The sequence below is a fragment of the Cygnus atratus genome, chromosome 24 (assembly GCF_013377495.2).
Source record: "Cygnus atratus isolate AKBS03 ecotype Queensland, Australia chromosome 24, CAtr_DNAZoo_HiC_assembly, whole genome shotgun sequence".
Taxonomy (NCBI): domain Eukaryota; kingdom Metazoa; phylum Chordata; class Aves; order Anseriformes; family Anatidae; genus Cygnus; species Cygnus atratus.
In genome coordinates this window covers 1,956,022-1,971,586 of record NC_066385.1, presented here as the reverse complement: position 1 = coordinate 1,971,586, position 15,565 = coordinate 1,956,022, and the positions used below count along the sequence as shown (strand labels likewise).

The 15,565-nt window shown below is 40.8% G+C and overlaps 1 protein-coding gene across 1 annotated transcript; it reads left to right on the top strand.

Annotated features, from left to right (window-relative positions):
* Positions 1-162: 162 nt before the first annotated feature.
* On the top strand, positions 163-12,653 carry LOC118255424 (membrane cofactor protein-like). Its single transcript, XM_035561601.2, has 11 exons — positions 163-412; positions 1,272-1,463; positions 1,667-1,763; positions 2,452-2,537; positions 2,934-3,140; positions 3,591-3,773; positions 4,796-4,984; positions 5,584-5,775; positions 6,118-6,144; positions 6,893-6,959; positions 10,712-12,653. Exons 1-11 carry the CDS (start codon positions 322-324, stop codon positions 10,761-10,763), a joined length of 1,383 nt encoding a protein of 460 aa, XP_035417494.1. The 5' UTR covers positions 163-321; the 3' UTR covers positions 10,764-12,653.
* The last annotated feature ends 2,912 nt before the right edge of the window (positions 12,654-15,565 follow it).

The following is a 15,565-nucleotide window of genomic DNA, read 5'->3' as shown; positions in this document are numbered from 1 at the left end:
TTCATGGGGGAAAAAAAAAAAAAAAAATCCGCCCACAGGAGCGCTTATCTTCAGTTTCTTTGTCAGCGCTGAGCACGCTTTGAAGCCTCTCCTCTGGGCCGGAAAGGCAGGGCGGCGCCCCGGGGGCCCCTCTCCCCTCAGGCCGGGCAGCGGCGCCGCCCTTCCCGGGGAGGGTCGGGCCGGGCCCGGCCCCGACATGGCGGCCGCCCCCCGCCCGCCGCGCTGCGGGGAGCGGAGGCCGCGCAAGGCGCATGCGCCGCCAGCCCCGCGCTGCGTCTCCTGAGGCAGAGGCGCGGAGCGGGCGCTGACGGGGCTGCGGGCATGGGGACGGTGTCGGTCTGCCTGGCCGGCTTCAGGCTGCTGCTGGTGGTGGTGGTGATGGTGGTGCTCCTCGGCGAGGCGCGGGCGGAGGGTGAGGAACGGGCGCTTTCTCCCTCAGCCCTCTCTCTGAGACGCCATGGAGGGGGGAGCGGCCTCGCTGCGGGGAACTGGGGGAGCGCTGAGGAGAACCGGGGGGAGCTCCGGGGGGGGTCCTGGGGATAGTTCCTCGCCTCTCCCTTTCGCCTCACGGCGCTGCAGGGCGAGAGGAGCTGAGGGGAGGGACGGCCGGAGGGCTGGGGGCGGCGGGGGGCGAGCCCGGACCGCGAAACGCAGCGTGGCCCCGGTACCGGTGGGTGCTGGCTCAGCCCCTGAGCTGGGGGTTACCTTACGGGGGGCGGTGGCGGTGGTTTTGTTGTTTAACATTATTTTGTAGCTCGGTGGGTCTCCCCGCCGTAAGTACGATAGAGCACAAAGGTTTTTGTCCGGGGCGCTGCGGGTCTGGGCTGCGGCAGCGGCCTTTTGTCCTGGGGAAGGAAAGCTGCCACCTTTGTTCTTTCCGCCCCTTTGGTTTCCCAACAGCAACGCACACGGGTGTTCTGCTCCGCGTGAGCACGCAGGGGGTTAAGTCGCCTATCTAACCGCAAGAATGAGGCAAACACAAAAAATAGCCACTAGGAAGCAATGCGTTGCCTAGGGGGAGTGCTAAAGAGCAACGCAAGCAAACAAATGGTGGATTAACCAGTGCTAGCGTAGAGTTGGGCGTTGGATGTGCCCTAAATACGAATTGAAAACCTGAAATCTAAATAAATAAATAGCTCTGGCTTTTAAGAACTTTGTTGCTTTTATTTATTGATGCATCCTTAAACCTACCATACTAGCCTGCCCTCGACTTGTCTCTCTTCTTGTTGATAAATCTCCATGTTGCTTTTTCTTTCCTTGTGTTCTGACAGAAGGGTGTATGCCTCCAGAAAGACTGCAGTACGCGGAGCTCACGGAGAATTTCAGCACAATGCAGAGCTTTCCCGTTGGAACCACGGTGGCGTATGTCTGTCGCCCCGGGTATATGAGAATCCCTGGGAAGTCGTTAACTCGAACGTGTGGTGAAGACTTAAGGTGGTCGCAAACAGAGGAGTTCTGTGCAGGTGACACGTGCATAAACTCTTGCTTTTCCTCTTTGTTATTTGACAATTTCAGTTGTTTTCAAGTGAGAATCAATATTCTGTACAATTTAAAATGAAGCTTGAAAAATACTAGTGATTTTAAGGACAGCATATGACAAAGACTTAGTCATTGTATAGAACTACAAAGATGTAGATTTATCTTTTTTTTTCCCCCTTCTCCCCAGCGAAAAGATGTACTCATCCAGGAGAATTAGAAAATGGTATTGTTCATGTGACAGATCTTACGTTTGGTTCAAAAGCTACCTTTTCTTGTCACAAAGGGTAAGTGTTTTGGTGAAGTTTTCATTTCTCTTTTTTTTTTTTTTTTTATTTTCTGTTTAGACCAGGATTGAACCAGAACCAAACTTTCCTATGTAGGTTTCATTCCAGTTCTGACTTGAAAAATCTCCTGAATTATACGTGGGGCAAATAAAATCACAGCTAAATTTGATCCCCTGGCTTTACTTGCTGTTTGCATCAACCGAGGCTTAAGGTTTTTAGTGAAAACTACAGTGTTAACCACTAACAACCTTTTTTAAAGTTCCTGTGGCACAGGGAGCAAACATACGTTCATTGCACTTTATTATATTGAATAACAACCCACCTGTCTGCATATAGCAAATGAACTCAAAAGTACTAACCTCTTGCGAGGATTTTTTCTTCCTTTCCTTTTACAGTTTATTTCTTTAGCGTTAGTAACTTGAAGGTATTAGTTTAGTACTAGAGAGTACATGGAAGGGTTTCCATCCGTTTCTTTAATGACGTCTCATTTGCTTCTCTCTCACTTTCAAAGTTGAGACTGTTAGCAAAATAGAATCTTTTAAGATACCGTTTTCGTTATGACAAAAGTGTGGTATGTCATGTCCCCATAGTCAGAATTACAGAATTATGTAAGCAAAGTTTCTAGCTGCTTCCTTGCGAAATGAGTTTTCTTACGTTTTACCTCTTTTAAATGTTTTTACCTGTCTAGGTTCAGAATACGTGGAAATAGTGAAATTACCTGTGTAGTTAAAAATCAAGCTGTTGACTGGGATGGAGTTGTTCCTTTCTGTGAACGTAAGTAAATTTATAACCATATTTAAGTTTGTATTCAGGTGGTAATAGCTTATTTTAAAGCACCTGTGCAGTACAGTTTCCAGTGTAAGAAATGATGATAAAATAGGACAGCTTATTTATATATTTTTTTGAACTACTGGGGATGTACCTGAGGAATTGCCACTGAAAAATAATCAGTTACTGTGCTAGTAAGTTCACATTAGTTAAAGTCAACCTTCCTGAAATTGAGGTTCCCTGTAATAAATGACCATGAATAACTGTCAGTTATAACTGTCACTCGTCTTAGCTCTACGTCACGTTTTAAGTGAAATGATTTGACAGTCAAAGCTCCTTTCTTCTTAGATGAACAAGGTAACAGCAACATTCTGTCAGCTAAAATGTATGATTTATTTCTAGGAGTTCCTTGTGAACCACCACCAAGTATAGCCAACGGGTACTTCACCGAAGCAGCTGAGTATGTTTATCAAACAACAGTAACCTATAAGTGCAATGATGCACCGAAAGGTGAAGATCCCTACTCGCTGGTTGGTACACCTTCTATTTTCTGCACGCTTGATGGAGACTTAAATGGAGTTTGGAGTGGACCACCTCCACAATGTAAAGGTTGTTAGCTTTAAAATATATTTCTTTATTATAGCCTGTCTGACTCTAGAGCTTCAGTATCTTTTTTTGGAATTGAGTGAGGATGCGAATGGTATTTCTTATAGAAAAGGACGAACTTCCATCTTCTGCTGCTACAAATTGATGTAGTTCCAATGGAGGTCAGATAAACTACATTGTGGATATTGATTGATTATGACACAAAATGGCTTAGAACTTAAGATAAAACCCTTTTTAAAAAAAAGGGAAAACCCATCAGTTTGTATGCAGTTGGTACAAGTGACGAGGATAAAGTGAAGTGACGAGGATAAAGTGAAGAACTCAGACCATAAAGCCTGAGTATCTGATAAAAGAATGTGTAAAGAGCAAGAATGTGGAAGCTGGGTTAGGACTAGCTGTGACTGATACCGTTAACAAATGTTTCAGAGCTGGTTTTCCTCTTTCCTATTTCAGTGGTTAAATGTGAAAACCCAAAAGTTCAAAATGGAAAAAAAGTAACTGGATTTGGACCTCTGTATAGCTATGGGCACTCGGTTATGTTTGAATGTGATCCAGGCTATTTCATGATCGGAGAGGATGTAATTACTTGTCAAGAAAATAACACCTGGTATCCGCCGACACCAACTTGTGAAAAAAGTAAGTCTTTACATAGCAATCCAACTTTTCTTGTAAGTTGAGAATGTTGTAAGTCTTAGCTAAAATTTCAAGTCATTGTACTGTAGTTGGAAATCATAAGCTAAGGAAGATGACATTGAGCCTCCTGTATGGACGCTGTTTTAGGTGTTCACACATGGTTCTTAACAATTTTTGGGTGAGAATGAATTGAATCGCAGATTTGCGTATAGAAGTTGCAGCATGGGCATACCTGTGATGCTACCACATAGTTACAGCATCATGCTATTTGTTCAAGTGATTTCATCCGGAAATACAGGAAGAGGTGTGTTCCTGAATCGTGGTGGAAAATACAAGGGTTATGAACAATGAGGGAGTTCGTAATATCCTTCTAGAGTAATCAAAATCATCACGTCTGAATGTGTTCTCTCATCCAGCTCTTCAACTCTTGCTTTCCAGGCACCTTGTATGGTGTGCAGTATGTTGTTAGATTTTTGACAGGCAATTATTTTTAGGATTCATTTGCATGGGACATGGCAGAGCATTTTCTACAACCTTGCTCCTTCCTCTGTGCCAGAGGGAGGGGGAATGTTGCCACAGAGTATAGTGAGGGGATTTCCTACATGTATATTCTAGTAATGAGCTCTCAAGAATGAGAACCACTTCGGCAAAGGGTGTGCTTGAGTGTTGTATAATGAGCGAGTCTGACAAGGCACCTGGGAATGATTCTTACAAAAATAATTAACCAACAAATACAGATTTCTCAGCTACTATATCATGGTCATACTACCCTAAGAAATACCTAAAGTGATGTTTCTTTTTGAGTCTTCTAAAGGAAAATTTGCATTTAAAATTGTGAAGGTATGCCAGAAGTGTTAACAATTCAGATACGCTAATTTATTTTCTCGTACAAAGGCAATTCATATATACTGAGTGAGTTAATGAATTATAAAACATTTAAAGTGTGTTAATCACTACGCTTTTAAATTTCAGTACTAGCTACTGTGTGTATTTCAGTATTAGTTACTAATTAATATTTGTATTAGTTACTGAAGATAGATGTGGTGCCCCGAAGATCTCACACGGACAAGTGTTTCCGCTGCAATCTGAATACAGAAGTGGAGAGTCTGTTCGGTTAAGGTGCAATCCTCACTGTGCTTTTCCTGATGGTGCTGAAGAGATTACAGTAGTGTGTCAAGGACAAAATACATGGAGCTCTGTACAAAACTGTGCATGTAAGTAGAATTCATAATTAGTAAAATCAAGGATGGACAAGTTCCAAATGTCTGATGTAACAGTGAGCAGCCCCTGAAAGTCAGGTACCTGTCAGCATGCCCAGCTGGGCACAGCTGGTTCTGTTAATAGGTGGTGAGTGTCCTGGGCTGTGATCTGAGCAGGTGAGGAGAGTTCTGTGCCTAGTCGGAGTCCTAGTTTAGTCTTAGCTTGTGTATAGAAATTGACAAAATTCAAAAGCCTGTTTGAAAGGTCTGTACTGGGAGTGTTTTTTGAAGATTCTTCCTTTGATGACAGACTTCATGCTCATTTCACTCTGCATCATGTGATCACATACTATAAACAGAGAGGTTGTTACTTGGATGCAGCAGTTTGTCCTGATGGAACTGGGATGTGTATTTCTGGTAATGTGTCTGAAGCATGTCCATTAGCAAAAGTATCTGCAGCTTCTAGGAAGCAGGTGGCCTTTCCATATAAAATATCTTGAGGATTGACTGAGCTTCTTAAAATTACCCAAATGTAGGGGCTTTTTGTTGGCAACATCATTGACCTGTTTCATGTACCAGCTCTATTCTTGATTTTTTTTTTCTTTTTTTTTCAGGTAAGCCTGTACATTCTGATTCCTCTCCAGTCATTAGTCATGGGAGAATAATTTATGGACAAAAACCTGAATATTCTCCAGGGGATTCTATTACAATTGAATGTTACGCAGGCTACACGTTACACGGTACAGATCGTATTGTGTATAAGGGAGAAGGCAAATGGAGTCCTGAAGTCCCAGCCTGCCACTTAAGTAAGTATGAACTGCAAGAATTTCTCATAGAATAAAAGTATATGTAACAGAAAATTTACTTCTTGGGAACAGACTTTTATATTCAGGAGAAATCATTTAATGCAAACTTCCATCTTTATTTTGACATAAGAAAACAAGGTTTCGGTAAAAGTCCATTTAAGAATAGGAATATTTTAAAATAAATAGAAGTTGCCGTGTAAACAGACCTGCTGCAAGGCTTGTCTTGGCAAAAATGCTTGACCTGTTTGAAATACCCTAATAAATATTTGTATAACATATAACATTTGTATAACATCTTCAACAAGATGTGTTCCTCATAACGCTTATTTGTTTTGTTTTTAGGTGCCTATGTTATCGCCATCATCTGTGGTAAGTATCATCTAAAACCTGAACGATATTCAATGTGAATTTTATTCTTTATGTGGAATTGATATTCTCATCTTCACTTGTGACTAGAGTAATGTTAAATGATTTTGAAGGCTTGGTTATTTTAAAATTATTTTAGTGTTTAAAATTTTAGAAATGTCTACTGAAGTTGCAGAATTCAAGAAAGGTTAAGATTACTTAGCAATTATAAATCAGCTTTATGTGAAATTTTTTTTCATATATGTAATTAGATTTCAAAGGCAGCATTCCACAACTTTGTCACTTTCATAAACTCTTCAACATTTGGGTGTACTGAAAGCATGAACAGATAAATAACTGTGCCAGTGAACTGAAGTGCTTACGCCATCTTTCTGTCCTTGTGTTTGTTATCCACTTTTCTAAGCACATTTTTACAACTGTGGTTTTCTACCACTGATTCCTTATAAACTTTTTCTAAAAAGTAGCGTTAGGATGTTGTGACATCTGTTTTAATATTCCTGAACTGGTGGTGTTTTGCCATCGTGGTGATCACTGTTCTTGAGTGGATCTACCTTGAAGAGTCTTGAGTAAAGCATCAAATACATATGTGAAATAAGTCATGCAAATTTTAAGTGTTGTAAGGAGAGGGTGTTGTACAGGACTCTAGGTGAAGACAGTGCTAATTTTTGAGGCTGTCGTTTTTTTTGTGAGATAGTGACTGTCACTCTAAAGTTTTGTTTTTTTTTTTTTTTTTTTTTAATTCTTCCTCAAGTGATTACAGTAGTTCTGGTGTTCCTGGCAGCCTTCTGGGTCTATAAGAAGTTCTTTTCACAAGGAGGGTGAGTAAGCCTGCTTTTTTTTTTATTGCCAATTTCTGTGACTGAGCAAAAGCAGTGCTAACATATTTAAGTTTCTTGAGCTTTATCTGCCTTTTCTTTTTCAAATGCCTAATGTTTATACATAAGCTTAGCAGCTGATGGGAAGCTAAAGCGCCTAACAACATATTTGACTTTGTTTTTGTATCTGTTATTCAAATAAGCTGCTAATTAACACTTGTGCTATTTTTAGGGAAGGAAAAACTGTGCTTGGGTTTATATTTAACATAGGTACACTTACCAAGAAAGTAATTTTGCATCTGCTCTAAAACATGCCACTTTCTCTTAAAAACAGTAGTAGTATTGGCTTGGGTGGGCTTCACCTGCTTTATTTTCTTGACTGAATAAGCATCTGGCATCACTAGAGAAGGTCTCTGTAGGCTTTAAGAGCCAGAGGAGTTGAAGTGAGCTTGGAAGCCTTGTAGGTGAGCTAAGGGGCTTCCTTGCTTCTACAGAAGTAGCAGTGGTAGTGATGGGACCTGGACAACCACTGTGTTTCGGATCAGAAATACCTTAAAATAACACGGGCTTAATTGCAATGAAAAAAAGCACACGAAATTGACCTAAAATGGTCCTCCTGTACTGTTTGAAAAAGCAAATAGCTGGCTTTGCAACTGGAATGTATAACGTGTAGATCCACTTCAGTTTTTCCTTCTGCAGCAGCAATGATTGGTATCCCTACATTACAGACTTGTAAAATCAACTGTAAAATGTCAAATGCATAAATAGTAGTATTCTTTTGTTTTTAGGGAAACGCAGGGCATTTTGAACTTCATCTTCAAAGCATCTAGTTGTTAATGTATGCTTTTTCATAGGGGGTTGGCAGGAGATTTAAATGCCTCACTATGCATTGCTTCTTGTAGTGGTTTCTTACCTTACCTTCTTCGAAAAAAAGTGGAGGAATAGTTTGTAACAGGCAAAATACTGAAAATACAGAGCAAGTTAGGTGGTACGCATACTATATGCATCTCATCTGAACTGACTTAAATTCCAGCAGATCTTGTTAAAAGATTTTTGGGGTAAGTGAGATGAAGGAAGGGATGCTCATAATAAAGCACACCAGCGGAAATATTCCTGCAGTTCATGTTCATAGTAAAGTACACACGGTACTACTTGGGAGAACCCTGAAGCTAGCTTACATCCAGCAAGGTTTTAGCCTTAGTGTCTTCCACGTAGGCAATGTGGTATCTTTACAAGGGCCACAGTGGCGCCCTGTAAGCACAGTGGCAGAGGCTGCGTACCTGCGCGCTGCTGAGTAACGCAGTGCTTTTGAGTAAGTGCTTTTCACCACCCATGGCTTGGATAATTTGCAACCCGGATAGTCCGAGTGGGAGTTAAGAGTATTAGGGCAGCGCTTTGTGTTCTTCATGTATGGAAAGACTTCTCAGTGTGGAGAAAGAAGGGATCATCAAAAATGACAGAATGTTGTATTCTTGAAAATCCTGCGACATGAAACATCTTACTACACCTAGTGCTTTCCTTAAGCTTCATCACTGTGAGCATCTGACTATTAAATCGCATTCTTGTCTGAAAGCCCGACCTGACCTCCTTTTACTAAGGCCTAGATCTCACTACTTAGTTTTCTGGATTCCTGACGTAGTCGAGCCTTTCTGACCCATTGTGCTTCTAGTACCTCATACTGACTGGGTTTGTCTTCAAACTACAGCACAAATCTTTTCTCACCCTCTGTCGCTTGTGTGTCCAGTCTGCCAGTTTTATAGGATATATTCAATTAGACCTTTTTCCCCTTCTGCTGTTCAGCTCGTATACAGTTGATGAGAATTGCAAGGAAACATGTATTTTAAAAACTAATGTGCCAGCTGAGATGGAAGAAACTGAACAAATGAATTAATTGAATCTTAAAAGGTATATGCTTTCCGTTTCATTTGGACATTTGCATTAAGCTTAAGTGTCTTTTTTACAGTTTACTCAATTTCAGGGGAAGCATGGAATCCAGTATGCCTCACTTTCCTATAGGAAAGGTTATAATTGTTCGTTCATTTTGTGAGAAGATGTGTTACTGGAAGAACTGTCATTCGGTGCCATAAATGGTAGCTTCCAGTGATCATGTATCACAAATCTTAATTTTGGGTTGTCTTCAAAGAATGAGTAACGTTTTTCTGTGTGATAGAAGCCATGTACGGACTCAGTGGAACGTTGTGCCTGTTTCGGTAATGTGAAATGGGCTACAACAGTGCATTACTTCTGTTAACTAATAGTATAATTCCCTATAATTAGAAGTCTGGAACTGGAAACCACCTTTAACACAGCACACGGACACTGGAATTATAAAGATAGGATGCATCCCTTCAGAGGAAACCAGATTACGTGCTTTTCAGAACTGGTGATTCGTACATCTGCATTTTCAGCTTTCTTTAAAAAAAAAATGCAAAAGATTTTTTTAGTCCTTTTATAAAAAGGTAATTTCTTTTTCAAATTTAGAGTTCTGTGGGCCTGTAAAGTGCCAAAATATAGTTGCTTGTTTGGAATTGAGTTTTCTCTCATGTTTTAAACTAGTGCTTAGTCCAGTAGTCAGGTGCATTTGATGATAGTTGGAATTGTACTTGTCTGGAGTCCAAATTAGCTCTTTTAAAAATCTGACTCTTTAAACCTTGTTACAGTAGGACAGATTTAAGCCAGGAGAGATTAATTTGACTGTTAATTATTGGCGTTTTGACATTACTATATTAATGGCCAGAATTTGCACTACAAGTGGCTTTATAAACTTGTGTCTTTGTGTTGATTTTTTTCCATTGCACAAATTCTGAGAAGGTAATGATTGAAAAAGTGTATCTCTTTTAATGTGAAGGTCTTCTCAAATGAATGGCCTTTTTTTTATTATTCTTTTTAAAGACCAAGTGACTTTTGAGTATTTGTCATAAGTTTGAGATGGTGCACACAAATAAATGCTATATTTACCTATGAAATAAGACGTACATAATAGAGATGAGATTAGTTTTCTGGGTTAGTCGGCCTTATTTTTGTAGAGAGAAAAAAGGAATCAAGAGTTCTAATTTCCAGTCTTTACTTTTGTTCATGACAATAGGAGAAAATGTTCTGACATACCAGCTGGTATGTGTACACGCTGTTAGCTCCCAAGTTTTTCTTCCTCTATCTACAACTCCTTGGAGACCTCAAGTAATAGTGCAGAGGTTTGTTGCTTTTGGTTGAGTTGTGTTGTTGTTTTTTTTCTGTAAAAGAAGAGATGAGTCGCTCAAGAATGTGAAAATACATGCATATGGGTATAACTAGTTGTGGATGTGGCTATAAATTTTAACCCTCATGTTTAAATATTGTACATTAGCAGGCTACAGAATCAAAATTCTCACTAATACTTGGCTTCTGGTTATAAAATACATACTAACCATCATACTGTGCATAAAATAACGTAAGGGCTGCATGTGACGCAGCTTCCAAATGAGTTAGGAATCCTGTACCTGTTCTAAGTTCCTGATAATACTTGGGCATGGTCTGTTCATCACTTGAAAGGATCCATTTGGATCAAATGCTTTTCTAGTCTTCAGGTCATTCTTAGTAGTCTAGGGGCTGAAACTGAAGCAAAAATCTCATAGTTTGTTAGTTGCTTAGTAAGAAGAGGACAAATGATTTAGTTTCATGATTTTACATGTCGATTTAATAAAACTAAGGCTGTGCTTTCAGAATAAATGTAAGAACTATTTAAATGTAAACTCTCTGATTTGTTTTTTTGTTTGTAGGAAGAGTGACAGCACTCCATGTACTGCCAAATATACGAGCTGTAAAGCATGAATGACCCTTTCTGAGGGTGGGAGGGGAATTTGCAGTTGAATGTGCCTATCAGAAACGGAGAATGAGTGCATTAACTTCCTGTAGATAAATCTCTCTTGTACTGTGTTTTATACTACTGATTAACTGTAGTATGAGATCATTAATAGGATTAAAAAAAAATCAGAATATCCATCCTTGCTGTCCTTTGTGGGTCACTCGTATCATCTTTTCTGTGCATGTGAAATGGACTTAAAGGCGCTTCGTGTAGCATGCACCAGTGCCTGTGTCGGCGGGAGTACTGCGAGCAGGACTGTCACAGTACCGGCTGCTGCTGCCTGCTGCCTTCAGTGCTCCTCTTTCCGTACGGAAGACTATGCAATGTTAGTTCTGCTCACTAAAATTCTCATGTGCTTCTCATTCATTTTCACAGTTGAGGGGGTATAAATGATGTTTATTGTATTCTGAAATGTTTTAATTATTTCCTTAAGAGATAAGTACCGTTTAAGGCTGTGTCCGTTTGAAATGATCACAGTTTAGATCTTGTATATGCTATTTTTTTGTTTGCCCAAGCTGGTTTCTGTATATCTAATGAATTAAAATGTGCCTTTGAATCGGTTTTATAGCTTTTCTATTGCCTTTAAGAAGGAAAAAAGCCATATGTATTCCTGGCTCCTTGGCTTAGTCCCAGAAACACCATAATGGACTTGTTGCAATGGAAAACTGAAGGAAATTTGAATTCCATAGCAGAGCATCCCCTGATTCTGAATTCGTTGGCCTGTTGACAGAAGGTGCCTAACCATAAAATGCTTTGAAATCTGTGGTAGCCATCCTCTAAGATCATTGGGATGCTTGATTTTTTTATTTTATTTTTTTTTTATTTTGAGGCTTGGTGTCTGTTTCCGAGCTAATTATGTTGCTTGTTAGGATAGAAGGGGTGCTGTATGGGTTTAGCTTCCTTTTTTTTAAATTATTATTTGAAATAACATTCCACATACAGCATTTCAAATCTCTGTACACAGACTACTATGCTGAGTCAAGCTCTGTAATGCATGCAGGTGGTGTGGGTATCTGAGACGTGAGCCTGTCCCTGTCTGACTCCCTTCCCTTTTCACGGTAAGGGAAGACCAAGCCACCTTAGTTGCAGGAGCGAAGGAACGGGTATGTTGGCGATGTGGGAAGACGTGGTCTGTCTTCAGGTAGCCAGCCATGCTATGAAAGTTTTTGGTCGAGATGGTGACTCCAGGAGCTCCCATCACAGAATTCACCTTGAACTGAGGCTCAGACATGCACTGATAGCTGTTACTTTAAATGCCTACTAGCTATTTCTGTTTGTTATTAAAACCAAAAGCTAAATTAGGGCAGGTTTTGGCTTTGTGAATCTCCGAGTTTGCTGTCAACATAGAGGCAGCTTGTAAGAACCAGTTTCCCCAGAAAAAAACAAATTGCCTCACTTAAGATGGCTGAGGCAGCATTTAAGCTGTTCTCGTCTGTGGTAGATTGGCACTGCTGTCCCCTGTGGTGAACGGATTGTCTCAACATCATCAAACTATTTAGGGTTTCTTAGGCACTTTGGGACAATCCCAGCCGTTGTATTGTTAGAGTTCATAACAGCGTTGGGTTATTTAAAGAGGGCTTTTGGCTGCACAGAAGTACTTGTTGTTCGTAGTCGTTTGAATAGCTGATACCTAGTTCGATAATTGTTTGTAATTACTCTGATATTCTAATATATTGGGAATTGAGCGTGTCGGTTGTTAGACAGCTTATGTGTGGCATCTCCGATATTAAAATATGCTGCAACGCACTTATCGCTAAAGTGAAATAACTGTAAAAGGTGGCTTTATTTTTATATTTTCCCCAATGTAAAGACTAGTGATGGTTTGTAATATTGCAAATAAAAATACTGTGTTTTTAGCCGTGTTTGTCTTTCATTCATCATGTGGTACACAGCTGCTTTCCATTTTTTTCTTGAAGATAACTTTTCACGTACCAAATTTGCATTAGGTGGTAACTGTTGAGATCGAAGTTTGCACTTTGTGTGGAAAACTACTTAAAACACCTGGATGCATAGTGTAGAGAATGTGCATTAATTTCCTGAGCAGTTCGTGGTCTTTTGATCCTCTTTTGGAAGCGTAGAGGGTTTCCTAGAACCTCCAAAACCTAAGTGTTCACTCGTGAACATCAATTTTTACCAAACTTGATGGAGAAGAGGCAGCTTATCGTGTGGTTGTTCTGATGTAACCCTACGTCAGGAGCAAAGCCCGTGAAGTGCCCTGGCACTTTTGTCCAGGGCGTGACAGCTGTAATCTTTAGGGAAATATTGCTTGGGTGTTTTTAAGTAAAATGTTAAGTAGAATGTGATTATTTTGAGTTGTGTGAGGTTCACCCTTGAAATGAGCTTAATTTTCTTTGCAAAGAAATGTGTAGTCAGCTGCCTTGTGAAGGCATAAACTTTCAGAGAATGGACTAGTAAAATAATATGCTGTATCTTTTAATTTGTGGTTCTCAAATTAGTTGGTACGGACTGCAAGCGATGACAGTACACAGACTGTACAGCTTTAGAAACTATATATAAAGTTTAGGGAGTCCTGTGAGCATGGGTAGGAGGATAGGCAGCTACTGGGCAACTTTGACATCGATACTAGAAATGATTTTGTCCTGATTGTCGTGAGTTATATATCTCTTTCTAAAACGTGAATTGTTCTAGAATCGAACTGGTAATACCAAGGCACGTGGCACTGTGAGCACATGGACTTTGTGCTAACAAACAGGCCGGGTGTAACAAAGGCGTTGCGTTGCCATCTACTGGTAAATGCAGCTGCGTGGTGGTGGTTGGCAGGCTTCTCAGTGGTACTACAATCGGTAAATGCTCGCCTTTGAGCATGGTTCGTGCAGTGTGGTGGGTGTGAAGCTGGGGACTGAAGCGACACTTGAAGCAACTGGATATCGTCCAGCAGGGAAGCACGTAATCTGTCTACCTGAGACAGAGCCCAATACCAAGTAGCACACAAGTTTATTTAAAAGAAGAAAAAGTCTGAGTAGATAACAGGTTAAGGCAAACAAAGAGCACAAGGAATATAACTGGTCGGAAGGGCAGGTGGCAGTGCTGTCACGGAAGGGCCCTGGCTTGCTTGAGTTGAAGAATCTTTGTTAGGTGTTTGAACAGATGCTTCGTTTTCTCTTTAAGCATCCATCCTAGCTGAACGGGATGCTGACTGTCCTCCTTTTGTGCGGGTGGTTCGGCCTGTAGGTGTAACTTCAGGTCAGAGAACAGAAGAGCATAACATACGTGTTTGTGAAGCACGATCATACTTCGGATGGCCTTTATTTATAAGGACTCTGGGGGCGGGGGGAATGAAGTTTTCCATTATTGTTGCTTTTCCCCCTACATCATAACCGATTTCAAATGGTGCTAGACAAAAACTGAGACTCTGAACACCAAGAGAAATCGGTCAGCCTGTGTAAGAGACATTTTCCTGGCTCAGAGAAGAATCCTCTTGTAGATGACAGCTACGCATTCTTTAAAGAAGACTATTCAGTGGTCTGACCACGTGCTTCATCCACACAGCGACCATCCTTTTGTGTATATGAGCATGTCTGTGCAGGTGGGGTCGGGCAAAAATAGTTCAGCTTTGGTTTAGTGGTTTGGATGCAAAGTTATACAGGTCTACCAAAACATTGCTGGAAGGCAACAACAGTAAGCTTCAAAAAAAAAAAAAAATTAGGAAAAGGAGTGGATTCTGTGTGCATCGGTGCGACTTTGGCACGATTCCTGAAGTCACATTGGGTCTGTTAACTGCCCAGATCAAACTGTCAGAGGGAGTTTCTGTGGTTGCAGAGCAAGTCTCTGGAAGCTGTGGAATGATAACGCTGTGGCGGGAAGATCCCCAAGCACACAGCGAAAGTACGTTTGCTCTAAGTAAATTACTTGTTGGGGTCCTAGCGATTGTATAGTAAAGGGAATGCACTCCTTGCCTCTCGACATGCAAGAAGTACTACGTTGGTTTCCGTGCAACCTTCGGATGACTTTACTCTGGACAACTTTAACTCATAGCCATCGTTTATTAAGTAAAATACATTTGAAGGAAGACTTTCCTGTTGTGGCCCTAGCTTGAGAGGGTGCATACAGTGATTGTATAGTGTCTAGAAATCAGATGATGTTACAAAATGGATGGGTGTCAAAAAATTAATGATTGGAAAAAGTGCTGTTTTAAGGAGTATAGGCTGTCAGTGAAGTTAGCAGCTGCTTGATCTCCTCCCACGCTGTAATTCTTGCTCCTAGAACACTGATTTCAAATGGTGCTAGATACAAAGTGGGAAAATCTAAGCCACCATGTGAAACCAGCTTCCAGAGGAAGACAGATCTTGTGCATGGCTGCAGGTTGAAAGAGCAAATCCTCCATCTCCACTGTACCTAGAGAAAAATTAATTTATTTCATTTTATTAGAAAGTGAGACAGTGAACTTCAGGATAGTTATTTTATTGACACGTTTTTTGGCATCTCGTGAATAGTTTAGGCTGATATAGGAGCAATGAGACGTGTGATGAAGGAGCCCACTGCTGCGGCAGTGAGTGCAATTTCCTTTGCTAGCCAGGTAAAGCGAAGCTCTTAGCAGCTAGGGGCAGAAAAAGGTCTGACTTTGTAATGTAGAGGATGCTACTGGTCTGGGAGGAGGAATAAAAAGTTTGTGTCGTACAGGAGCAATTTTTTGTTACTGCGGTTACACCCAGGCTACAACCCCCGTTCTAAGGCAGAGTGTTCTGGCTTTCTGTCACTTACTGACCTCTGTGCCATCAGAGAGGACAGGTAGATAAACAAAAGTTGG

Coding starts and splice junctions, on each gene's coding strand:
- LOC118255424 (XM_035561601.2), top strand. CDS start 322: ATGGGGACGGTGTCGGTCTGCCTGGCCGGCTTCAGGCTGCTGCTGGTG. Junction 1,764..2,451: donor ACCTTTTCTTGTCACAAAGG/GTAAGTGTTTTG, acceptor TTACCTGTCTAG/GTTCAGAATACGTGGAAATA. Junction 6,960..10,711: donor AAGTTCTTTTCACAAGGAGG/GTGAGTAAGCCT, acceptor TTTTGTTTGTAG/GAAGAGTGACAGCACTCCAT.